At 44.0% G+C, this 27,942-nt stretch overlaps 1 protein-coding gene across 3 annotated transcripts in view; it reads right to left on the bottom strand.

The window, feature by feature from the left end:
• Positions 1-27,942, bottom strand: part of epha8 (eph receptor A8) — a 306,232-nt gene that overhangs the window by 35,710 nt on the left and 242,580 nt on the right. For 2 of the 3 annotated variants that reach the window (XM_052039035.1, XM_052039032.1), the window contains one exon: positions 4,151-4,300. In XM_052039035.1, coding sequence (XP_051894995.1) covers positions 4,151-4,300 — 150 coding nt within the window. Of the gene's footprint in view, positions 1-4,150; positions 4,301-4,715; positions 4,734-27,942 lie in introns of all 3 variants that reach the window. The other variant, XM_052039034.1, reaches the window with a different exon arrangement.

Raw genomic sequence — 27,942 nt, 5'->3', positions numbered from 1 at the left:
CAAGCATCCACCTACACCAATCCTATGCTAATCCCATTTTATTCTCCCCACATTCTCATCAACTCCTCCTTAATTCTACCACTCACCTACACATGGGACAATTTATAGTGGCCAATGAACCTGCACGTCTTTGGGATATGGGAGGAAACCAGGATACATGGAGGAAACCCATGTGATCACAGAGAGAATGTGCAAACTCCACGTAGACAGCAGCCAAAGTCAGGATTGAAGCCGGGTCTCTGAAGCTGTGAGGCAGCAGCTCCAGCAGCTATACCACTGTGACCGCCAGAGTGCTGGCTTCTTGGCAGATGACACTGGACGAAACAGGAGATCCAATGAGCAGGCAGCCAGTGATTCCAAGGCAATGGAATATCTTCCGCACTAAATTTTGTTTAGATTCAACCATTTAATTGACTTTTAATCATTTTTAAACATTTCTGAATGGCAGGGAGACAAAGATATCCTTAATTTTTCACAGTTTTGACAGCACATGAGTTTCCTTTGGCTGCTTTGGTTTCCTCACTCATCCCAAAGACATGTAAGTTAGTAGATCAGTTGGTCACTGTAACTGGGGCATAACTTTATCAGCTGTCAAAGTGTTTTTGTTGGGTGGGTTTTTTTCAGGCTTACTATTTTGATGGGATTTCACCACGCAGAATCTTGTCACCAGACAGGGCTTTGGCATTTCGGATCAGTATGTCAGTAATCAGCAAGGGGACATTGTGGTGCATCTGGTAGAGCTGTTGCCTCCAGTGCTGTTTGTGCGGGGTTTGCACGTTCTTCCTCTGTCCATGTGGAATTTCCCCACATCCCAAAGACACATGGGTTGGGAGTTTAACAGGCCATTGTAAATTGCCTTGAGTGTGTAGGTGAGTGGCAGAATCTGGGGATAGTTGATGGGAATATGGAGAGAATAACGTAGTATTAGAGTTGGATTGGTGGAAATGGATGGTTAATGGTCAGCACGGACCCATGGGCTGAAGGGCCTGTTCCCATGTTGTACATCTTCATGACTCTAAGAATAAATAGCTGAATGCCAGAGGTGAGTGTATGTGGCTCATAGTTGGCAGCAAATTGTAGAGCAGTATTTATATAACTTGTGGATTTCTCTGTATTTTGACAAAGAAAATCAGACTGGAGTTTCTTACTCAGTATCCCGCCAGGAAGAAGTTGCTGAACGCATTGATAAATTCAAGAACAAAGTAATTTATGTCTATCCCACCAAATTTGATCATTCAACACTAATAATATTTGTTTGGACAAGGTTACGGATTTGACAAGAGACTTGCTGCGGTTTAAAAGTTCACAGCAGTAATGAGTCAGAACCAGATGGAACCGGCAGCAAGTGCTGAAGGTACCTCGTCAGCTCTCTGGTAAGTCTCCCTACCCCTCCCTTTGCCCCACGATTGCCCGTTGTGCCTTCATGTGTTGTGTCCCTTCACTCCAGAATTCCCTCCCTAAATCTTTCCACATCTCTACCTTTAGGCACCCCTTATCCAAAGCTTTTAGTTACTCCTCCAACAGAAGTTTTAATTGCAAGCTGTTGTCTTTAAGCATCAGGGTAGGAACCAGATTTACAATCTTGCTCATTCCTACATCTGCATGGAGCTAAGGTTTTTAAGCTGGTTTAAGGATTGTGACTGGCAGTGTGATTAAGGCAGCCACTTACTCCCATGAAAGCTACTATCAGACAGGCTTTGTAGCTGAAGGATTTGAACGGTGACTGCTGAATCCCTCTCCGTGTTTCAGGGCCGACAAAGGTTCCAGTCCAAACAAGAACCCTGAGGAAGCAAGGACCTGGAAAATTTGGACCCACCAAGACTCTGGCCCCTCTGCTCCCAATCTGATGGACGAGCTCTCGGGGTGTTAACCATGCTGCATACCAACATTACCAGCACAAAACCCACGTTGCAACGTGTTTACTGAATGCTGCTGTAATTGTAGTGGAAGGGAATCAATCAATTAAAACAGAAAATGCCAGAACACTCAGCAAGTCAAGCAGTATTTGTAGGAAGAGAGACAAGAGTTAATATTTCTTTGAGAAACAAAGGACCGCAGATGCTGGAATCTAGACGAAAAACACAGTGATGCTGGAGGAACTCAGCAGGCCAGGCAGTATCCGTGGAGAAAAGCAGGTGGTCAATGTTTCAGGTCAGGACCCTTCTTCAGGATAATATTTCTTTGACCTGAAACATTAACTTTTCTTCTCTCTCCGCAGATGTTGCTTGACCTGCTGAGTGTTTTCAGCATTTCCTGTTTTTAGTTTAGATTTCCAACATCTGCAGATTTTTTTTGACTTTCAATTGCACAATTGCAGTTGAAACTGGTGAATTCTTTCAGGGGCTTTCCTTGAACATGTGGAATTTTACATTGGCAGCACTTTTACACTTTACATATGACAAATACTTAACCTAAAGCACAATCTCAGCAAACTATCTCATCCCCAGTTGTTAACCTTCCACCTTAAATCCTTCCAACGCCAGCTCGGAGATACCTGATCCCATCCAACCTCCTTGGTTCAGTCTCCCTTTCTGCTCCCAGCTCGTCTCCCTGCTCTTCATCTTCAGCACCCCATCCCCTGGCCCACTTCACATTATCTGCACTCCATCTCCCTCTGTGGGCGGCACAGTGGTGTAGCTCGTAGAGACCTGGGTTCAATCCTGACCTCGGGGGCCGTCTGCGTGGAGTTTGCACCTGCTCGTTGTGACGACGTGGCTTTCCCCTGAATGCTCCGGTTTCCTCCCACATCCCAAAAGACCTGGAGGTTGGTAGGTTAATTTGCTGCTGTAAATTGCCCCTGGTATGTAGGTGAGGGATAGAATCAGGGGAGAGTTGATGGGAATGTGGGGAGAATGAAAAATGGGATTTATGTAAAATTGGTGCAAATGAGTGGTTGATGGTCGGCACGGACTCAGTGGGCCGAAGGGCCTGTTTCCATGCGGCAGTTTTCAATGACTACGACTCTTCCTGCCACAAGCCTCCTCATCACTGCCAATAACTCTAAACTCCTGCCCTTGTGAGAAGATCTGTCAAGGCATGAAATGGCTGTGGGGCAGGGACTCATTTCCTCTTCCTGGCAAATCCACCTGCTAACCCCAGCCACACCATCCACACTTTGGACACTTCTCAAAGCCTATCTTCCTAGTCAGGTTTCTGTCACTCTGAATCCCTCCACAGAAACCCCCAACAGGCAGTCGCCAGGTTACGACAGGGTTCCATTCCTGAGAACTGTTCATAACTCAGACTGTTCATAAATTGGAAATGAACAACAACAGTGTGCAGGAGGCGATCACAGAAACAGCCGTAATGGGAGAGCGACAAGCTCGGGAAGAGTGGCCGCCAGCCGGCCTCACTGTCTCAGTGAGTGAGTCTGCTCAGCGCTCCCGGCTCTGCTCGGCTCCACCCAGCCCCTGATTGTTACAGCTTTGGGGAGGAAAAGGGAGAGGAAGTGCGGGAAAGTGCCCTGTTCCCACCCGGCAGAAGGTGACTGCAGTCCTGCATCCCATTCATCCCGCCGGCCTCCCAGACATCTGTTCATATACACAGGGTGTCCGTAAGTCAGGCATTTGTAACCTGGGGAGGGCCTGTATTCCAAGCGTCCTGTATAAAGGGCAAAGGGCTTTCTCTATAGGTAAGGTACAAGTAAAAATGTTCTTCATCTTCACAATGTATCAGCTCTTTGTGTGTGTGTGTGCGTGTGTGTGTGTGTGTGTGTGTGTGCGCGCGCACGTGTGTGTGTGTGTGCGCGCGCGTGTGTGCGCATGTGTGTGTGTGCACGCGCGTGTGTGTGCGCGCGCATGTGCGTGTGTGTGCGCGTGCGCACGTGTGCGTGTGTGCGTGTGCGTGTGTGCGTGTGTGTGTGCGCGCGCGCGTGTGTGTGTGCACGTGTGTGTGTGTGTGTGTGTGTGTGTGTGTGTGCGCGCGCATGTGTGTTTGTGTGTGTGTGTGTGTGTTAAAAAAACAAAATACTTCAATGATCAGAACCAAAATCAGTAATACACTCATGATTTCAAAGTTGATTATACCTGTAGCTGAAATCTCGGTTGTTTTCATTGTAGTATAGCAGCTTTTTAAGTGTTTAAATGGTAACTAAGATGCTCCTATGAAGTGCTTGTAGTTCAACACATCTGCAGCAGATCTCAGTACTCACGTCTCGGTTTGTCATGTTCCAATACGGCCTCTCTCCATACGAAGTGACCTCCCACATGACCACACCATAACTCCACACATCACTGGCCGAGGAGAATTTGCGATATGTGATGGCCTCGGGAGCCGTCCAGCGGATTGGAATCTTTCCTCCCTGCGCAAAACGTTTTGCTTTTAGGACAAGTTCAAAAACCAAAATCCTGATTGTTCTATCAATATCTAAGGCAGATTGACAATCTTCAAGACATTAGAAATTACATTAAATCTTGACTTACTGATTAGTACTTGGAAGGAGAAACTGTTTCACTGTGGAGGGAGAGCAGGAGAGTACAAGCTAGTAACAGGGGAAGAATGACCTCCCTCCATCTCATGTGATTCTCAAAGACTCAATGAATAGTTAAGATTCATTATTCAGAACGTTGTGAAGAAAAAGAAGTGGTACACATTGTGCAGTGAGTGTAACATCAGGTTCCCAACCCACAGAGAACGAAGCTTGCTCCTGCCACCATCCGCCCCATCCACCCCCGTCAGCACTCCTGATTCCCACAGATTTCACTGCAGTACTCTGCCTCTGTATGGAAGACCACCTTGGGCAGGGAGGACCACAGAATTCAGGCACGTACACTAATGCAGTCTAGCCCAGGGGAGTCAAAGGATAATTTAACAAATTAACAACAATTGGAGCCAGAGCAAGTTTAATCAATCACTACACAAGCAGGGATTCCCCTTTGGATTGGAGATTTAGATTTTAAATTCTCTCTGTCACTGCAGGGATCCATTCATTTACAATAAAAAGTGAAGCCAGTTGTACTGTGCTTACTGACACCTGGCTGTCAGCTAACTCAGGGGAGGCTGGCTGTATTGATCAACTATTCACTGCATGGAATATTAGAGGTATGTGTCGAGTAATAGGGCACACGAGACTCAAGATTATGACAAGTCTTTGAGATAACCTAGCCACACCACATTTTGCATACCTGGAGGTATTTTGAGCAACAGAACCCACAAGAAAGAACTTTAATACAACACAGGAGATCCTAAATCATAGCAAAATGAGGACATTTAAAGTATGGCCACTGTGTAATATCAGCAGCCAATTCACACACGGTGAGATCTCACAAGCAGCAACGTAGTCAATAATATCATCTGTTTTTACAGATCACAAAATAGAGTCACACAGCATGGAACAGGCCCTTCAGCCCATTGAGTCTGTACTAACCATCAACCACCCATTTACACTAATCCTACATGAAACCTATTTTATTCTCCCTACATTCTCATCAAATCCCCCCAGATGCGACCACTCACCGATACACCAGGGAGACTTACGGCAGCCAATTAACTGACTAACACACACATCTCTGGGACGTGGGAGGAAACCTGAGCACCCGGGGGAAACCCACGCAGTCACAGGGAAAATGTGCAAACTCCACACAGACAGCACTGGAGTTCAGGATGGAACCATGAGGCGTGTTGGTTGAGGGATAAGTGTTGGCCTGGGAAAAGGTGTTAGCTGCGCTCCACTAGTGCCATGAATCTATTGTGCCTGCCTCAGAGGGCACACAGGGCCTCAGTTTAATGTCATCCAAATGGATGCCTTTCTACACAGCCTGGCCTCACTCACTGCAGCCTGCCTGGAGTACGAGCTCAAACTCCAAACGTGGGACCTGAGCCCAGAACCTCTGACTCAGAACCAAGAGGAAGTACTGTGCATTGAGCCACAGCTGACACCTTGGATAAGACAGCAGAATTAAAATCATACGTTACAGGAGGATAGTGCAATAGGGGCGCTGAGAACGGAGATGAAGTTGTGTCACAAGGGTGATAAGAACTGGCAGATCATCTGGTCCTTCCAGCCTGCTTCACCATTCAAGAAGACCATGGTTATGCCAGTTCTGACTGCCCTATGTCATGCTTTATCACCTATTCTTTCCCATTTTGTGTGTCTTTCTGGTAGTGTAGTGGTTAGTGTAACGCTATTACAGCGCCAGTGATGCGGGTTCAATTCTGGCCACTGTCTGTAAGGAGTTTGTACGTTCTCCCTGTGTCTGCATGGGTTTCCTCCGGGTGCTCCGGTTTCCTCCCACATTACGAAGACGTACGGGTTAGGAAGTTGTGGGCATGCTATGTTGGCACCGGAAGCGTGGCGACACTTGCAGGCTGCCCCCAGAACACTATGCAAAAGATGCATTTCACTGGGTGTTTCATGTACATGTGACAAATAAAGAAATCTTATCTTCTCTTTTCTAAACATCAAGTGCACTGAGATACACAGTTCCCAACATTGGTTGTGATGAAACAGCGTCACCATGATGGCTATTAGATCAAACTCATTCACAATAAGTACTCACAGAATTAATCAAATAGGGGCAGTGGCCAGTGAACATCATTGTCCCATTGCACACCTGATGCTAAGTCACTTCAGGTGCACAGAGCTGATTCATAGGGCTGGTTACAGCGCAGAAAGAGACTATCCATGCTGGCTATCTACCAGAGCAATTAATAAGTTCTACACTATAACCCTTTCGCTGCAGCCTTGCAGATTTTACTTCACTGTATACAATTCCCTCTGGAAGGTGGCAATAGAACCTACCTTCACCACATCTGCAGGCAGTGCATTCCAGATTCCAACCAGAAGCTGCCTAAAAAGGTTTTATTCCTTACGTTACTCTGAAATCTCTTCCCCAGAATTTTACACCTGTCACCTTGAGTCCTCAACCCTTCCACCAGTGGGAACAGCCTCCATTATGTCCAGACATTATTTTATGTCAATCAAATCTTCTGTTAGTCTTCTCTGTAAAGAAAGCAGTCACAACCTCTCTAATCTATCGTGATAACTGTAGTTTCTCATGCTGGGAAGCATTTTCGTAAATCTTCTCAGGACCCTCTGTAATGCCCTCACATTCTTCGTATAGTGAGGCAACCAGAATTGAACACAATGCTCCATTTGTGGCCAGACCAGTGTTTTATAAAGGTTCATATATCGAAGTCAGAGTCAGCTACACTGGCGTAACAGGATACAATGTGCACATTTACATATGGCTGGATGCAAAGCCAATCAATGCTTTGAAGAGATAAATTGAGAAGGAACTGCATAGACTAGAACAAAATGGTGTGTTTGTAAATACTGGCCAGAGTGAGAGGCATGCCAATAGTGGTTGTGCCAAAGTTAGACAAAACAACCCGGGTGTGTGGAAATGATAAGTTCATGCAAAGTCAAATTATTGGACAATATCTACCACTATCTTCATAAGATAGATGCAGAGTTAGCAGGATTAACGTTATTCATAGAATTAAACCTCATCCATGATTGTGCACAACTGAATGTCAACAAAGATAGCAGTATCACCATTAACATGCACAAAGGCTCTGCTCCAGAAGATTAATCCCATGGAGTCAACGCAGATCTAACGAAGGGTCTTGGATCTGAAAAGTTAACTCTGTTTCTCTTTCCACATTTGCTACCTAACCCGCTGCACATTTCGAGCATCTTCTGGTTTTGTTTTAGGTTTCCAGCGTCACACCTTTTTGATATTCATATGTTGAGGCTCGTGCATCACTATGCCCTGGGTTGCCTGATTCATGGCCATATCCTTCTGTCCCTGGCCACTGCCCAAGTCCAGTCTAATCTAAGGGATGTGATTCTCTCCCTTCGTCCCGCTCCATATCTATCAGTTTACAGGATTTAGTCAGTTGTAAGATTTTTTTTCAAAAATACACCAACTTGCACTAATCACAAGACAAAATTTAAATCTTCACTGTGTGAAATCTCCACAGATCAATAGTTTTGGAGGGACTTTAAGGTCTGTTCCCTCTCCTTCTGCAATAAATGCCCATGTTGATCAAATTCCAGTCTTTGAAGCTCTTCCTCCGGACTGACCTCTCTCGTCATGAGGATGTTCTTAATCGTGTTGGGCTGAGGGGCGTGTTTCTATGCTGTACAACTCTACGACTCTAGTAATTGAGATGGTAAATTTATGACAAACATGTCGGTAGATCGAATTTTAATAGGACTTGAAATATTTACAGTTGTCAGTATGAGAGTCAGAGTTTGGGCATTTGTAGCACACTACCTTTCAAAGAGTTATTTTAACAATAAAAAATAAAACATGGTGTGCAATAGTGAAGAATAACAAAGATAAAAACAGTATGAAACAAATATAACTCCTTAAACCGTGCCTGAGACCCTCATCACTGAAATTTCCCTCTGCTTTTATCCATGGCTTTTCAGTATGATTTCCAGACTCTCTGAGATAAATCTTGCAAGTACAAAAGATCAGGAAAAAAATCCAAAAAATAATTCCCTCTGATTTTCAGCTGTACATTGAATTTATCAGAAAAATATGGAATCCTGCATACTAGGTTTATAGGGAGGGAGAATTTGCATTTGTATAAGAATTTTCATGTCCTAATCTCGATACGCCCAATGAATTATTTTTCAACATGACATGACATAGTTAGTAAGTAGTTGATTTGCCAATAGCAAAGTCTCACTAAAAGCAATGAGGTGAATGACCAATTAATCTGTTTTGTGAGGCCAAGAGACCAAGATAAGTTGAGAATCAAAAAAAAACCTCAGATGCTGGAAACCTGAAATAAAAACATAAAATCCGGATACACTCAGCAGGTCAGGCAGCATCTGTGGAAAGAGAGTTGAAGACCCTGTTCTGACAAAAATGAGTTTCCCGGTACTCTTTCATTGCTGTCATGTATGTATTTTACATCCATTTAAGAAAACAGAGAGAGCCTTGATCTAACGTCTCAAGTGAAACACACTGCCTTTGATAACATGGTTTTCCTTCAGCATTGTTACCCTGGGAAACATGCTTAGACGCAAAGTGAACCTCTAACGTTCAACCTCAGGAACTAGAGCCAATGACATAAGGACGCTATAGTAGTATGCTCTCAACTGCACATCAATACAGCAGATCCAGGGCATTGACAACAAACTCAGGGAAAAATTACTTCTGGATGGTAATATGGTTTGAATATGTATTAACTGCATTTTAGAAAGTACTGTCAGATCTCTGTGTCTGAAGTACTTCGTGCTGGGTTCACCACAGTGACATTACACAAAGCTGACAACATTGAAAGAGGCCTTTCCACCTAGTCAGCCCATCTTCTTGCTAACACTTCATGTGAGCAAATAGACACTGTTTTCCCTGCCGTTCATCATTTCATCCACCCAAATTTGAATGCCAACATAGACTTTGCTTCGTGGACTGACCAAGGGAATGAACTCTGTAATCTCATTGATCTCTGTGTGAACTTCCCTCTGCTTTCTGCGTTACATCTCTTACATTTAACTGTCTATAGATAGCCCCTCTTCCATGACACATGAAACAGTGGCCTTTTGTCAAATTTGTTCCATCTTTTCATTATGTTAAACACTTCTACGGCATTGCCATGTAATATGTGTTGCTTGAACAAAGAAACACCAGATATGAGGTGTAACAGACAATGTGCTGGAGGAACTCAGCGGATTGAGCAGCATCTGAGGGGGAAAGGAATTCTCAATGTTTGGGTCGAAACCCTGCATGAATTCACGAATTCCTCTTCCCCCACCCCACCCCCCCGGCCCCCCCCCCACAGATGCTGCTTGATCTGCTGAGTTCTTCTGGCAGATTGTTTGCTGATCCAAATTCCAGCATCTGGAACCTCTTGTGTCTCCAGATATCAAGCCATTATCTTGCATTGTATGTCTCTTGACAGAAGTATGGACTGTAAGACTCCTTATTGATAAATTCATTGGTTCTTAACAGAAGATCTCTGTGCTGGCAGGGACTAAATCTACTTTAAAAAATAGTTTGAAATCAACTCGTTCCTTTTGAATTAAAACTTGAACGAGTTTAGATGAACATTTTTAAATGTGATCTAGAACAGCTCAATTTCACTTCTGAGATTTTTTCCAAGAGTAGTCTCAGACAGTCCACCCTGCATTGTATGGAGTACATCACTGACTTATAGAAATTTCAGCATAAGACAGCTTCATCTTACCCCTGATACTTGTACCAGGCCCAGCTCGATATCATCTCTGCCTTAGGTCTGGCTGATCTGATTTAATTTCAACTCACTAATCCAGTTTAGTTTCAACTGTTTTTGCAATTCATTCTCAGATGACTAAGCTTCAATTGTCATTTACTTTAAATGTCTTCCATATTCCATAACACTTCGCGGACAAATAAAAAATAACTGCTTCACTTGTGCATGCAGTACTGCTCTTAATTTTTTGCCAATGATTCATTGACTACAAAGAAATGACCATTCACAATTTATCTGCACAAACCTTTCAGAATTTGGAATTGGTAAATACTAACCTAACATTCAATTCTCTCATCATAACATGTCCTCTCATTCCTGGGTATTCTCCTGATGTTTCAATGTTTCAAATATTGTTTCTTAACTGTGAGACTCAGAACTGTACACAGTACTTCAACAATGCCTGGTTCAGATACAGCAGGACTTCCCTGCCTCTGCATTATCATTTATGTTGAACGATGTTTGATGTCTACCCATTCTTTCTCCAGCCTGATTTCATCCTCAAAGTGTGTTGTGCCAACTACTTGGCTTTCATTGGGAAATGATTCTATCTAATCAAGTGCGTGGAGTAATGCACAGATGCTGGGCAGCACAATCCTGACCTCACCTATTGTCTGTGTGGAGTTTTCATGTTCTCCCTCTGACTGCAAGGATTTCCCCATGTGCTCAGGTTTCCTCCCACATCACAGAGCGCAGGTCAGTAGGCGAACTGGTCACTGTAAATTTCCCTGAGTGCAGATGGATGGTGGAATTGATGGGAATGTGGAGAGGTTTAGTTATAGGAGAACTTGGGTTGGGTAATAGCTTTACACTGTGAGCTGGCATGGACTCAATGGGCTGAATAGCCCCCTTCTATATCATAAGGAAGTATGCACAATGGATGGATATCAGTCCATGTCGCAGGAGCTGGAGGTAGACTTTGAATTTTGCAATGTGTATCATGAGTACTAGTGAATTAGCAATCTCTCTCATAAAATTGGGAGTGATGGAAGACATGGTTATTAAAAACGTATCAATTCATTATTGTGCAATGTTCCACAATTGCATGGACTTGATCCATCCTGTGGAGTCAAGGCTTTGTATGGACTTGCAAAGATGGCTGGACCAGAATGTGGTCAGTCCCCATATAAAGTCACGTACCCTGTCCCTGTTCTTAACATAAATTCCCACGCCCACTTTTATATTGAAAACTGCTGGTATAAACTGGTCACAATATAACAACATTTTCTGAAACAACATCTCTGCAACTTTGCAGAAAAAGGAAGTTAGCAATCAAAGCATCAATAAAACAGGGACCTGTATAATATCGCAATAGAGAATATGTTGGATGTTAGGGTTATTAAATCCAACACAATTTTATTAAAACCTAGAATAAAGTAATAATCTGGTGAAGGAAACTGAAAAAGGTGAGTCTTATATAAAGCTGATTCAATAAGAGCTGACACAGCAAGCTTTCCCCACAACTTGTGCATCAGGTGACCACAGTGGGGCCAGGGGACACAGCAGAGCTTGGGGATTGAAATATGCACCATGGCAACTCAGCCTGGGATCGGACTTTGTTCTTTTGTACTGAGGACCTGTACCATGTTTAAACCAATGTGGCACTCTAAAGAGATAGACAATGAGAATTCAACTGTAAAGCCACCAGGTCCAATGACAGACTGAAAGAGAAGGATGGATGTTCTTCACATCCAATTTTCCACTGTAAGATTATTTATATAATTGTAGTTCCAAGTTCAGTACATCTGAAAATCATGTCAGTTAAAACTAAAGAGTGGGAACATTTTCCCTGGAGCACAGGACCTTACAGAGGTTTATAAAATCGTGAGAGGTGTTGATAAAGTGAATAGACAAAGTCTTCTTCCCCAGGGTAAGATAATCCAAAACTAGAGGGCACAGGTTTCAAGTGAGAGGGGAAAGATTTAGAAGTGACCAGAGGGGTAACCTTTTCATACAGAAGGTGCTGGTTATGTGGAACGAGCTGCCAGAGGAAGTACGAGAGGCGGGTATAATTACAACATTTGAAAGGCATTTGGACAGGCGCATGGATAGAAGAGGTTGAGAGGGATATGGGCCAAACCCAGGCAAATGGCTCAAGCTCAGTTAGACAACTTGGTAGGTACAGACGAGATGGGCCGAAAGGCCTGCTTCTGTTCTGTATTACTCTCAGACTCCAAACTATGTATTGGTTCAGTGGCAATATATTGGCTAAGTTACTGGTCCAGAAGTCAAAGGCCTGGACTTATGATGGATTCAGACTGAACTCGATTCCCATCTCCTCAGCTGGGGAATTTCAAGTCAAAAAATAAGTTTGGACCAAAAAGCTGGCATCATCAGATGACCAAGGAAAAGCCACCTGGTTCACTAATGGCCTTCAGGGAAGCAGCCCTGCATCCTTCTCCAGTCGGGCCCACGTGTGACTCCATTTAAAACTGAGATGTGTAGAAATTTCTTCTCTCAGAGGGAGTGAATCTCTGGAACCCTCTGCCCCCGAGGGCAGTGGAGGCCGGATCATTAGATATATTCAAGGTGGAGATAGATAAATTTTTGATAAGATCAAGGAATTAAGGGTATTGGGGAACTGGCACAGAAGCGGGGTTGAGGCCAGCACAGATCAGCCATGATCATATTGAATGGTGGGGCAGGATTGAGGGGCCGAGTGGCCTACTCCTGTTCCTATTTTCTTGTGTTCTTTTGTTCTTATGTCCAGACCACCAGTGTGTTATTAGATTGAACCTGAAGTGGCCCAGCAAGAAGCTCAGCTTAGTAACAAATAGGAATGGACATTAAACGTTGGCCTTACAGGTGTCATAGAATCGTACATTGCAGCCCATCATGTCCACGCCAACCAGTTGGCACCCAGCAGTATTAATCCCATCTTCCAGCACGTGTTAAATCACCAGAAGGAATTAACAAATACAATGTTGCAGACAACTTCTGATTCATCTTGGCTTGCTTCGAATGGATTTCAGTAGCTCAGGGCCTTTGTCAAGACAAAAGAGGCAAGGACTAATGTATAAGCACAGAAATGCCAAGGAGCAGTCTGGGTGAACAACCAAGTCAAGGCACAATGCTGGAGGTGTCACACAGATGAAGTGTCCCCCCACATGGGCACCTAAGGCGAGACTGTGAGGCAGGTGGTTTGATTCATGATGGATCAACTCCTGCAGCAGAACAGCTGAGGTCACAGCTCGCATGAATCTGGACTGTGAGCTTTAGGTAATTAACAGCGGTGATCCATGGACACTTTCTGGGCATCCCAGGCAGCTCACTGGCAAAGAAGCCTGAAATAGCAGCCTAGTCTTTACAGGCAAGGGATGGGAACTGAGACAGAGATAAGGATAAGGTGCAAGTGCTGTCTGAAAAAGGAAGAGGTTCAGGCCAATGCAGGAGCTCATGAGGACTTTTATTAACAGGTTCAAACATGGATCCCACATGTGCTTATTTTTGCCTGTGCCAATATGGCAAGTACATCCATGTCCCTCTCAAAATTATCATTGCTTCCTGCTTGCCTTATTGAAGGCTTGTGCTCCCATTCGGCCCTGATAAAATAAGCAGACTGCCACTAAAAGTCAAAACATAAAATGTAATTTAAAAGCATATTGCTACAGAGATATGGAGCCATACAGCAAGTATATAGGCCCTCCGGCCCAACTGCTCCATGCCGACCAAGATGCCCCATCCAAGCCAATCCCACTTGCCAGCATTTGGCCCACAACCTTCTAAGCCTTTCCTATCCATGTACCTGTCCAACTGTCTTTTAAAAGTTGTTATCGTACCTGCCTCAACCACTTCCTCTGGCAGCTCGTTCCATATTTGGACCACGCTCTGGGTGAAAAAGTTGCTCCTCAAGTCCCTAATAAATCTTTCCCCTCTTACCTTAAACCTATGCCCTCTAGTTCTTGATTCCCCAAACCCAGGAAAAAGACTGAGTGCATTCACCCTATCTGTGCCCCTCATGATTTTATACATGTTGAAAAAGAAGGAAATGGAATTAGACTATTCCAATTAAAGAGCTAACACTGACACTAGCACTGGTTTGATGGGCTGACTGGCCTTGTTCTGTGTTCCTTCTATCACTCTACTGTCCTCTCAGCTGATATCACAGCAGGCCAAAGTGAGCCAGTAGAGGAGTGACCTTCCACTGATGGACGTCTTTGAGATAGGAGATTCAGTTCTGGTTGAATGTACTCCTGGATCATAAGTTTTCTCATCCCTCAGTACTATGGCCAGTTAAATGCTCCCCTTACTTTGAGAATGAATAAACAAAAGGTAAAAGGAAAATAGTTTCTTCTTCGTTTCATTTGTCCTGGGTGGCACAGAGCAAGTGCCCTGGAGATCCAATGCAAAATGAGTTCTGCTGCCAGACCAAGCTCTGCATTGTGAACCAGTAGCCCAGTCGGCTGGGTGTTTTATGGGGAAACTGGGGATGGATCAGCATTTCGGAGCAGTGGAGATTAGAAGGCATTTGTCAGTGTTAAAAGCACTTTATCTGGAGAAAATCAATGGCAATTTCGTCCAGACATGAGTGATTTTTTTATATATGGCAGCTAGCTTAGTAATGTTTTTCAAAGGTTCTTTTGTTTCAATTTAAATTTACAAATTCTTTTCCCCAGTGGTTTTGCCTGTGTTTTTCTAAACGTTTTTGACTGACAAATTCCTTCTTTGCCAGTACAAAAATCTGCTGGTGTTTGTCCTTGGAGGATTGAATGCAAACACTAAATTCCACTTCATTACTCCCATTTACATGGGAAAATTGAGCGTGTGTAGATCAATTTGTATTAATGCAGATCACTGACCATATAAATGACCTCGAGAATCATCTCAAAGGTGGCCTCAACGCTGATATTCTTTCCCAGCCTTAACACTTTGAGATCCAAAAGTTTTTTTTCTGTTGAACAATGTCTCCACATGTTGAAAAATTAACTTATAAAGTAGATAAAATGTAATATAAAAAAATCAAAGGTGTGGATAGAAGTCCTACAGAGAGGCAGGTGAACTTCTGTTGATTTATCCTGTTGCAGTGTGACTTGTTGCCATGGTGCTGAACTTATCCTGGCACAAAGAATTGAATGCATAGTGATTAGAAAATGAGTTGGAAATCATAATCCTGTAGGCTCAGGAGACTCACTAAAATTCTGTTCTGTCTGGGAGATATTTCACCGCTCCACTTTTCTACAACAAATGTCCATGTCCAACATCCTATCACCGGCTGAGTTCACCCTGCTGATGCTGACCTTCCTTGCTGAAGACTGATCTCTACGTAGAATCTCCAGGGCAAAGCAGGTAGACTGGGAACCCCAATGTCAGACCACTGAAAGGCCTTCTTTATACCTCTCTGTGTCACCTTGACCACTGGCATCATCCAGAGGTGTGCATGTTGCCTTGTTTACAGTGCCGGACCCTGCCTGAGGAGTTCTTGATGCAACATGGCTTGATATCGATTTCACAGTTGATTTAAGATGGTCTTCTGTGCAGCGTCATATTATACTGCATCGTCAGCTAGAAGAGGGAAGCAGCAAGAACAGAGATGCTGAAGGCAATGGATTCCGAAAGGAATCAGGGGCAGAGTGCCACAGCAAGTATTTTAATGTCAGACTGTTCATAACATTAATATCAGCCATCATAAAGTACTGCTTTCAATCCCTCCACGTACCTGCCTAGGATTCTTTATGCGTATCTAAAACCGTGCGCGCATTTTGGTTCTCCTCCAGTCTCATGTCCTCAATGAATATGTGACCAGGTATCAAGCTTGCCTTAGTCACTGTCACTCGTGACTCTGAGTTGTGTCCCACTCCACGGAAATGAGCACAAAATCTGGGATGACATCCACTTCAATGAATGTCCTTCGTGTTTTACTGTGTGTGGTGTTACCTGTTGGATGAGATATTGAAACAAGGCTCTGTCTGCTCTCTCAGGTGGATGTAAAGTGTCCCTTGGCAGTGGGCTCTCCTCAGTCTACAGGACAGTAATCTCTCCTCCCTGAATTGGCATTAGAGGCACTCCAAAGAAGGTTTACTGGCCTAATTCCAGGGATGAAAGGGTTGTCCTATCATGAGCAGCCAAATAAATTAGATCCATATTCTTTGGAGCTGAGAAGAATGAGGAGAGATCTTATTGAAACAAATAAGCTCCTGAGGGGTTATTTATAGGGCAGATGTGAAGATGTTTCCACCAGTGGGAGAATCTCGAACAAGGAGACATAGTTACAAGATAAAGGCTGATCATTTATAAGTGAGGTGTGTGGGAACTTTTTCTCACAAAGCGTGGTGGATCTCTGGAGTTCTCTACCCCAGAGGGTTGTGGAGGCCGAATCACTGGGGACATTTAACGAGGAAGTAAATAATTTTTTTTTACACATCAGGGATTTGAGGCTCTGGGGAACTGGCACAGAAGGGGAGATGAGGCCTGGGCAGATCAGACACAATCATATTGAAAGGCAGTGCAGGCTTGAGGGGCCGACTGGCCTACTCCAACTCTTATATTCCTGTGTTCTTGTGTGCTAGATAACAGCTGAGAAACAGATACTCTAGTCAATAATATGTTGGTGTTTGAGGGAGCTGTTGGCCACAAACTGGCCACTGTATTTCCTGCATTGTGCTCCAAAAATATTAAATTGTAAGTGTTTAGGCAATGCCAAGGTAGTGAAGGGGGCTATGTAAATGTAGGTTCTCCCTTTCCTTGCTCTGTAATTTCCTCCCTCCTAATCTCAGAAATAGGACAACTCTGTCACTCTGTTGTCCAAGGGATGCGAACAGTCAGTGCAGCTTCTGTTTTGTGTGGTTCTGTACACTATCCATTATCTTGGTGGTACTTCACAGTCTATCTGGTCTTACAGCCTTTCCCTTAGACAGGAACCCATTCTTGTTCCCTCCAAAGCAGGTGGTGCTGCACAGATAGCACATCTGTCATAGTGGAATCAACTAACAGCAGGAATGAGGATTTATTCTTGAACAAGGCAACAAACCTACAGAGCAACAGATTTCAATCCGTGAGCCTGTTCTATCACTCAAATAGATCATGTTCTCCTCTGTTATTTTTCCATCGTTGTTGCATTTTCTCCGATGCCCTTATCTAACACAAGCCTGTCCTGGATCTGCTTAGAATAACCTAAGAATAGTTTAGCCCTCATCCCTTATTCTGGATTGGCCACTGGAAGAAATACTCTCAATACAATATATCAAATATCTTCCTAATTTTAATAAGATAGGATAAGATATCTTTATTAGTCACATGTACATCGAAACACACAGTGAAATGCATTTTTTTGCATGGAGTGTTCTGGGGCCAGCCCGCAAGTGTCGCCACGCTTCCGGCACCAACATAACATCCCCACAACTTCCTAACCCGTACGTCTTCATAATGTGGGAGGAAACCGGAGCACCCGGAGGAAACCCACGCAGACACGGGGAGAACGTACAAACTCCTTACAGGCAGTGGCCGGATTTGAACCCGGGTCGCTGGCGCTGTAAAGCGTTACACTAACCGTTACACTACCATGCCTGCCTCATCGTCTTTCAACTTTCTAAACTCAAAGAAATAAGCGCAGATCTTGCAAGGAATCCTCATAACTTAATCCTTTCAGTCCCACTACCATTCTGGCCAGTCTCCTTGTTTCTTCTTACGAAGCTAATCGACCTTTCCTGAAGTGAATATCTATACTTCTGATGAAACAGGAGGTGTAATATGAATAAGGAAGCAGAAACACAATCTGCCCTGTTGCCCCACCAGCGCTGGATCATTCAGTTAAATCGTGGCTGCTCCGCACCTCAAAGCATTCAGCTGCCGCTTAGTTCTAGCAAAGCTCTACAGCAAAAGATAACACGAAGAATAAAACCAGATGCACCACTTGGCAACACCCAGGGAATGGATTCAGATATGACAAAGGACCAGTTGACCCTGCAAATTCCTCTCACAAACACCTGGGGGCTGTTGCCTAAATTAGGAGATCTGTTCCACAGATCGAGCAATAACCTGACACATTAACAGTCACAGAGCTTTATCCTGGTTCGCAGGTCCTCAATAATCAATGAATGCATTTAAGGATGAGCACATATGAGTTTATAATTTGTGTCTGGTTATCGTACCCCTACAAAGACAGTCAAATTTAAATCCCTGAGGACATCCCAGTCATAACATACCAGACTGCTTAATCAAGAATCTTGCGCAACTCCTTCAGTGGTGTGGCAGAGTTGGTGGGAAAGCTCAATCAACTCAAGACCCCATCAAACTTCATAGCATCAAATCAAATATGGGCAACGAATCCCCCTGCCCTCCCCTGGCTGATGAGTCAGTCATGTTGAAACGCTGAGGTTTGTTATGTACCCCAGGTCAAGGACTTCAGTGTTGTTACTGAGCAACCTGGAAACATCACCACGGGCTGAGTACAGAGGAACAGCTGCCAGGTCGAGTCTGCGGCAATTGCAAAAGAACCTACACATGGTGGAAAACACCTTGATCTTGTTATCACTGACCCACCAATTACGGCTTCATCTGTCCTTGTCAGGACTGCTAAGAATAATAACTCCACTGCTCTTGCAGAGACAAAGTCCTTGTCTTCCCACTCAGGGCAGATGTCATTGACTGGGACCCCCACCCCCACCAAGGAATCCAGAACAAATCTGGCAGCTCTAAGCTTGGAATTCACAATGTGCTGTGTGTAGTGACTTGCACCACCACAGCATGTAACCTGCAACATACCCCTCACTGTTGTAAGAAGTAACCTTGTGGTCCATTTACAGCCATGGGTGGCAACTAGCCGACCTAAAACTTCGGTCAGTGTAGTAAAGCAATGTCTGGGCAACATGTACGGTAAATAGTGGAATGTAGGGAATTCCATAACCTGGAGATTATATCAAAATTCCACAGTCCTAATGCATCAAGTTACAAGTGGTGATGGACTAATAGACAGTAAACAGGAGGAAAAAGGTCCACAAGTATCCCCTTCCTCATTGTGAAGTCTTCACAAATCTACTGAGGCACAGAATAAAAAGTTGGGGCCTATTTGCAAGACAAAACATTTAACTTGTCCATGTGGACACTTCAAGCTTCCCTTATAGACTGAATGTTGCAGTCAGTGTTACGTGACTCTCCTGACTAACATAGGCACACGGATAGATTCACTGCATTGATGTGTGTATAAAAACAAGGTGGAAGGATTTGTAGCCAGAACTGCCACAGAGATGTTCTATCATGACCTCCTTCTAATGTCCCCACCACTGGAGAAGCCAGTTTTCAGGCAGTTCACTTCACTCCTTGAGTGCCTGTACACAGTAAACACGATGGATCCTGACAACATCCGGGCTATGATGGAAGAAGAGTTAGGCTCCAGAACAAGCTGTGTCTCCAGCTAAGTTGTCCCAGTACAGTTACAACACTGTCAATTGCAAGCTATGTCCTATTCACATACAGCGGGCCAAGCGTAATGTGTCACAGAGACATAGAGTCATACAGCGCGGAAACAGACCCTTTGGCCCATTGAGTTCCTGTTGAGCATTAACCACCCACTTACACTAACCTTACACACTCCCATTTTATTCTCTCCACATTCCCCTTGACTTATCCCAGATTCTGCCACCCACCCACACACAAGGGGCAAAGCACAGTGGCCAATCAACCTACCATGTGGTTACCATTAGTCTGCTCACAATCAGCAGAACAACAGAGGGTGTTATCGACATTGCTGTCAAGTGACACTTCTCTTGCTGCCTGAAGTTCTCTTCAGGTTCTGCCAGGAATTCCTGGTTCAAAATCTCAGCACAGCCTTCATCCAAGTTGCTGAATGCCGAAAGTATAGTGAGAGTTACTGCCCTTGAAATTAAAGCAGCATTTGACATCAAGGAACCTCAGCAAAACTGAATCAATGGGAATTGAGTGAAAACCCTCAGCCAGGGAAAAGGAATTTGATAATGGTTGTGATTGGCAAGTACTTTTTCTTTGGATCTCACTGCAGTGTGCTAGATCTAACCATCAGCTACTTCATCAGTGACCTACCCTCCATCTTAGGAGTGGGTTGAAGGAAGGAGTTTCTGGGAGTAATTCGGAAGACGCAGGATCAGTTTATCCCAAAGAAGAAGAAGCATTCTAAAGGGAAGATGAGGCAACCGTGGCTGACAAGGGAAGTCAAAGACAGCAGAAAAGCAAAAGAGAGGGCACACAATATTGCAAACGCTAGTGGGAAGCTAGGGGATTGGGAAGCTTTTAAAAACCAACAGAAGGCAAGTAAAAAAGCAATAGGGGGAGAAAAGATGAAATATGAAGGTGAGCTAGTCATTAATATAAAAGAGGATGTCAAACTTTTTTTCAGATATATAAAGAGTAAAAGAGAGGCAAGAGTGGACATCAGACCACTGGATAATGAGGCTGGAGAGGTTGTAATTGGGAACAGAGAAATAGTCCATGAACTGAATAAGTATTTTGCATCAGTCTTCACTGTGGAAGACACCAGCAAAATGCAAGAAGTTCGAGAGAGTCGGGGGCAGAAGGGAGCGTAGTCACTGTTACTAAGGAGAAGGTGCTTGGGAAGCTGAAAGGTCTGAAGGTAGATAAGTCACCTGGACCAGATGGACTGCACCCCAGGGTCTGAAAGAGGTAGCTGAAGAGATTGTGGAGGCATTAGCAGTGATCCTTCAAGAATCACTAGGGTCAGGAATGGTTCCGGAGGTCTGGAAAATTGCAAATGTCACTCCACTCTTTAAGAAGGGAGGGAGGCAAAAGACGGGAAATTATAGGCCAGTCAGCCTGAAGTTCAGTGTTGGTAAAGACGTTAAGAGTCCATTATTAAGGATGAGATTTCTGGGTACTTGGAAGCATCTGATAACATACGCCAAAGTCAACATGGTTTCCTTAAAGGGAAATCTTGCCTGACAAATCTGTTGGAAATCTTTGATGAAGTTACAGGCAGGATAGACAAAGGAGAATCAGTGGATGTTGTTGACATGGATTTTCAGAAGGCCTTTGACAAGATGCCGCACATGAGGCTGCTGAATAAATAGGAGCCAATGGTATTACAGGAAAAGTTCTAGCATGGATAGAAGATTGGCTATCTGGCAGAAGGCAAAGAGTGGGAATAAAGGGGACCTTTTCTGGTTGGCTGCTGGTGACTAGTGGTGTCCGGCAGGGGTAGGTGTTGGGTCCGCTACCTTTCCTGTTATATATTAATGATCTGGATAATGGAATTGATGGCTTTATGGCCAAGTTTGCAGATGATACAAAGATAGGTGGAAGGGCTGGTAGTGTTGAGGAAGGAGGGAGTCTGCAGAAGGATTTGAACTAATTAGGAGAATGGACAAAGTCGTGGCAGATGGAATTCAGCGCAGGGAAGTGTACGGCCATGCACTTTGGTAGAAGGAATAAAGGCGTAGGCTATTGTCTAAATGGGAAGAAAATTCAGTAATTGGAGGTACAAAGGGACTTGGGAATCCTAGTGCAGTATTCCCTAAAGGTTAACTTGCAGGTTGAGTCGGTAGTAAGGAAGGCAAATGCAATGTTAGCATTCATTTGAAGAGGACTAGAATATAAAAGCCAGGATGCAATGCTGAGGCTTTATAAGGCATTGGTCAGAACACATTTGGAGTATTGTGAGCAGTTTTGGGCCCCATATATAAGGAAGATATGTAGGCATTGGAGACGGGCCAGAGGAGGTTTACAAGAATGATCCCAGGAATGAAAGGGTTAACATATGAGGAGCATTTGATGGCTCTGGGCCTGTACTCGCTGGAATTTAGAAGGATGAGGGGAGATCTCATTGTAACCTACTGAATATTGAAAGGCCTGGGAAGAGTGGATGTGGAGAGGATGTTTCCAGTAGTGGGAGAGTCTAGGACCAGAGGGCACAGCCTCAGAATAGAAGGACGTCCCTTTAGAACAGAGATGAGGAGGAATTTCTTTAGCCAGAAGGTGGTGAATCTGTGGAATTCATTGTCACAGACAGGCCAAGTCATTGGGTATATTTAAAGCAGAGGTTGATTGGTTCTTGATTAGTGAGGGCGTCAAAGGTTATGGGGAGAAGGCAGGAGAGTGGGGTTGAGAGGGAAAAATAAATCATCAAGATCGAATGGCCAAGCAGACTCGATGGGCCAAATGGCCTAATTCTGCTTCTATGTCTTATGGTCTTATGGAATGCTGATGATTGCTGAGTCTGCAATCCTACGCACAAATCCCCAGAAGATGAAGGAGTTCTGTGTTTGCATGCACGAAGGCTGGCTCAACATTCAGCAATTGGCTGACATTTAAGTATCAGGCAATGTTCAACTCTTTATGAGGCAAACTATCTTCAGCAGCATTACCTTTGGCCAGGGTCCCACCATTAGCCTGGGTTACCATTGACCAGAAACCTAACAAACCCAGCCACATAAACACCGTGATTACAAGAGCAGGTTAGGAGTTGAGGATCCTGTGGTGAGTGACTCCCTCCCAGGCTCATCCAAGCCTTTTGATCATCTGCAGCCACTTTTTAATGTGAGAGAATGTGGCGATCACCAAGCCCCCACACCCAGCACTGTGATATTAACCAGATAACTGGACTTTGGTTGAGCTGGTTCAGGGAACAGCATGCATTGGAAGCTAAGGTCGACTGGACTCCTCCTTGGCAATAGTGGGATGTCTTATGAGGAAAGATTGGACAGGCCGGGCTTACATCTGTTGGAGATCATAAGAGCTATGGGGAATGGTTGAAACATATAAATCTTGAGCAATTTTGACAGGATGGAAGTGGGAAGGGAGGTTCATCTTGTGGAAGAATTGAGAATTAAGGGTCACCATTAAAAAGTAAGGCGTCACCCACTGATGATCGAGATGAGGTGAAATCTTTCTCTCTTAGAAACTTGTGAGTCTTTGTAGCAGTTAGCGTAATGCTATTACAGCGCCAGCGACCCAGGTTCAATTCTGGCCACTGTCTGTAAGGAGCTTATACATTCTCCCCGTGTCTGCGTGGGTTTCGTCTGGATGCACCATTTTTTTGCCCACATTCCAAAGGCGTACATGTTAGGAGCTGTGGGCATGCTATGTTGGTGCTGGAAGTGTGGCAACATTTGTGGGCTGCCCCCAGAACATCACAAAAGATGCATTTCACTGTGTGTTTCGATGTACATATGACTAATAAAGACACCTTATCTTATCGTGGATGCAGAGCCTTTGAATATTTTTAAGGCAGAGGTACAAAGAGCTGATAAGCGAGGATATAAAAGGTTACCACAGATTGAGATTACAATCAAATCAGCCATGACCTTATAAAATGGAAGAGCTGACTTGAAGGGCAGAGTAACAACTCCTGCCCCTAATTTGTCTATTTGCATGGGTCAGGGCACTGGGAAGAAGTTTTCTCCTCTTCTTCAATATATAAATGTTATCAGACATTAGAGAGATAGGGCTTTGCTTCAATGTTGTGTCTAAAAGACAGCTCCACCAACTGCCTGTACCAGAGTGCCATCCTACAAAACACAACAAGGAATACCTTGCCCCGAGCAGTGTGAAACCTGCCAGGTTTTTCTCAGGAGTATTATCACATAAAAATTTGGAAGCTGTATTTGGAGAAAATAACACTAATGGGCAAAACGTCAGGTTTTAAGGAGCGTCTTAATGATGGGAGAGGAAGATGAAGGCAAAGAGGTTATGAAAGGAAATCCCAGAGTCTTGTTTGCCGAAGACAAGGTCAGCATTAGTGGAGTTAAAATCAGGATACTCTAACATCCAGAATGCAAGGACTGCAGATACTGCCTGACCAACTGCATATTTCAGCATTTCCTATGTTCATTTCTGTGCCTAATTCTTTGGGATAATGGACGAATATAAATGTATACATTGTGACTAGGAAGAAAGGAATATTTCTTCACAGAATTCCAGTGTGCCCGAGGACAAACCTAATCTTTGACTTTAGTTATTTCTCTCTTTTTCAGGGGAACAAAACGTTTTACTTCAAACTGAGGAAGTATTCTCCATAAGTCATTATTTGCTCTTCGTTGTGAGACTTTGCCGATATGAATTAAATTTCAGTAATTTTATCAGAGGCCCACATTTAAGATTGAAATTGGAGCATATTTGTACAATGACAGTGTTTGTAAAGTGAAATAATATTATGGATCCTGATGTTTTACATTCACCAGAATCCATTTCCTAACCTTCAATCTACAATTCGATTATACCGCACATTATGGTAACAGGAATAAAACTCATGTAAATAGAAACGGAAACCCAATTAAAGTAACTATTGGTGAAAATAGTTCTTTAACAAACAATCTGGAGTTTGATATACTCTTCATAAAAAAACACACACAGCTGAAATTGTGGGATAACGGCTGAAGGGAAAATGAGCAGGAAGTGTTCTGGAGAGCTTATTAGTTTTTATATGTTGTTGCTCCCCATTCAATACAAACTTATAACTTGATAAAAGGAAATACATATTTCACAAAATGATTTTCAGTTCACAGTACTGAGGATGGGTCACAGACCCAAAATATTGACTGTTTTTCCTTCCACTGATGCTGCCTGACCTGCCGAGATTTGCCCGAATTTTCTGTTTTTATTTCAGATTTCCAATTTTTTTGATTTTGATGATTTGAAGTTTCCTTTTTCACTCAAAGGATTGTAGAGGGTGAATGAGGCAAAGCTTCTTGTGCAGCTGGTTTTGTGCGTTAATCCAGATGTACCTCATAACATACTCTGACCATTTTTCATTGCATTCTGACTTAATTCCTCTGCATCTTGACGAATCAGAAATCTACCCAGTTCCCTTTAGGATGTTCTGACTCGGTAATTACTGCCCTTGGTATCAGTCCATTGCATCAACCAGGGGAAATAACTACATCCTATATGTTACATGTAAAACAAATGTAGGGTGGGAAGGCACGGTAGTGTAGCAGTTAGCGTAACACTTTACAGCGCCAGCGACCCGGGTTCAAATCCCGCCACTGTCTGTAAGGAGTTTGTACATTCTCCCTGTGTCTGTGTGGGTTTCCTCCGGGTGCTCCGGTTTCCTCCCACATTCCAAAGACGTACGGGTTAGGAAGTTGTGGGCATACTATGTTGGCGCCAGAAGCGTGGCGACGCTTGCGGGCTGCCCCCAGAACATACTCCACAAAAGATGCATTTCACTGTGTGTTTCGATGTACGTGTGACTAATAAAGATATCTTATGTTACCTTAATTGTTTTAATCCACCCTTGTAAATATTTGGAACATAGAACAATACAGCACAGGAATAGGCGCTTCAGCCCATCATGTCTGTACAGAACATGCTCCCAAATTAAACTAAATCTCTTCTGCCTGCAAATCCATATCCCTCCTTTCCCTGCATATTCACATCTCTATCTAAAAGTCTCTTAGGCCCAACTGCCATATCTGCTTCCACCACCACTACCTCTGGCAGCCCGTTCCAGGCACCCACCTCTCTCTGTGTAAAAAACCTACCCTGCACATCTCCTTTAAACTATCCCCCTCTCACTGCAAATGCATGCCCTCCAGTAATAGACATTTTGACCCTGGGAAAAATATTCTGACTTCTTCAAATATTGGATTATTATGTTTGACCTATTAAATTGTACTTAAGTAAGTGGTGGACTTGTTTTTCTGGATTAATAAAACAGATAATTGTTCACAAACTGATCTGCACCATTAAAGGTTGTCATGTGACACCCCAGTGAAATACGTGCCAGTTCCTCACTGCGCTCTTTCACCGGCTCACTGGAGGTACAGCAAGTCCAGGACTGAGGGCTGGACATGGGGCAGACACAATGAGAAGGTGAGCTGGTGGTTGGCAGTCCACCTGGGGCATGGAGGGAGTGTTTGTGGAGATCAGGGCTTTGGCAGGGGTGCTGGGGGGAGGAGGGAGCTGGTAACAGTGTTGTCTTTGGAGTGAGAGAAGGTGACCAGAGATCAGAACATGAGGAAGTTGGGGATAGCCACACATTGGATGTTGGGTCAAGTGATTAGGTCTTGATGAGGGTGAGGGGGAGTCACAGGGTGGTCACTAGTAAGTTACAAAAAATAAAGTGCTGGATTGCCATTGTTGTTCAACCTGTTCCCAGGGGCCCCCTTTAAATAGACAGCTGTGGGAGGAGCAATCATCCTGTCCGGGACTGGTATGGAAATCGTGTGAGGTGTGCACGGAGGAATCACAACTGAAAATGTCTGGGTGAATTTCCATAACGGTGTAATTCAACCTGGAAGTGGTCAAAGTCATATTCCCTTCCAGGATGAAGCAATTTTCACCTGAAGCAAGGCACAAAATGCTGGAGGAACTCAGCAGGTCAGGAGGCATCTGTGGAGGGAGATGGACAGTCGACGTTTTGAGTTGAGACCCTTCATTGGGACTCAAGTCCAGATCATTTTACATCACTCCAGATGAAGGGTCTCAACCCAAAATGTCGACTGTCCGTTTCCCTCCACAGATGCTGCCCGACCCGTTGAGTTCCTCCAGCATCTTGTGTGTTACTCCACATTCCAGCATCTGCAGTGTCTTGTGTCTCCATCGTAATTTTCTTGTGAGTGCAATGAAACAAACAGTGCATCCCTCTGAATTTCTCCACAATGGAAGTTTGAGAGCACAACTTGAGTTTAAAAGAGTAAATCCAGACGTCTGACCATGAAGCTGCTGGAGTTTTGAAATAAAGAAAACGATTAAGTTATGATTTTTTTGTTAGAGTGATAAGGGTGCCTGTTAAAACTGTACCAAAATACAAGAGACAGATTGGAGAGGTCAATGCACCTTTTCATGAATCTCAGATAACTACTCCAGGAAATATACTATAAGGATGTCAAAAGCAGGAGCAGGAGGAGGATGTGCAGCCCCTCAAGCTTGCTCTGCCAGTCAGTACGATCATGGCTGATCTGATCTTGGCCCCAGTTCCACTCTCCCATTTATTCCCCATAATCGTTGACACATTATAGACTGAAGAAGTTGCCTATCTCAACCTTAATTAGGATGAATGATGCCACCTTCACAGTTCCTTGGGGTTGAGAATGCTGAAGATTCACAGCTCTGAGAGAAGAAATTCTTCCTCACCTCTGCCTTGAATGGGCAACCTCTTATTCTGAAATTATGATCCTATTTTTAGATTTCCCCCACGAGGGATACATCCTCTCAACATCTACTCTGTCAAAACCCCTTAGAATCTCAAATGTGTCACTAAAATCACTTCTTATTCTTTAGGGGCAGGCACGGTAGTGCAGCGGTTAGTGTAACAGTATTACAGCGCCAGCGACCAGGGTTCAATTCCGGCCGCTGTCTGTAAGGAGTTTGTATGTTCTCCCCGTGTCTGCGTGGGTTTCCTCCAGGTGGTCCGGTTTCCTCCCACATTCCAAAGACGTAGGGGTTAGGAAGTTGTGGGCATGCAATGTTGGCGCCGGAAGAGTGGTGACACTTGCGGGCTGCCCCCAGAACACTCTACACAAAAGATGCATTTCACTGTGTGTTTCAATGTACATGTGACCAATAAAGAAATCAAAAAAATATTCCAATGAGTGTTGACCCAAACTATTCAATCACTCTTCACAAGACAACTTCTTCCTGCCAGGTACCAACTTGGTCAGACTTCCCTGAGCAGCTTCTGAAGTTTAGCTCTCCTCAAATAGAAAGGCAAAGTTTGTGCGCCACATTCCGGGTGTGGTCTCACCAAAGCCAGATACAGTTGTAGCTAGATTTCTCTATTTTTAATCTCTATCCTTCTTATAGTAAAGGCCAGCATTCCACCTGAATTACTTATTGTACCTCCGTGCTGCAAACTTTGTGTTTCATGTGCATCTCGATCCTCTGCACAACAAT

The sequence above is a fragment of the Pristis pectinata genome, chromosome 26 (genome assembly GCF_009764475.1).
Source record: "Pristis pectinata isolate sPriPec2 chromosome 26, sPriPec2.1.pri, whole genome shotgun sequence".
In the NCBI taxonomy this organism is placed as follows: Eukaryota; Metazoa; Chordata; class Chondrichthyes; order Rhinopristiformes; family Pristidae; genus Pristis; species Pristis pectinata.
Note: the sequence above shows the minus strand (reverse complement) of the source record. Positions and strands in the feature narration are given on the sequence as shown.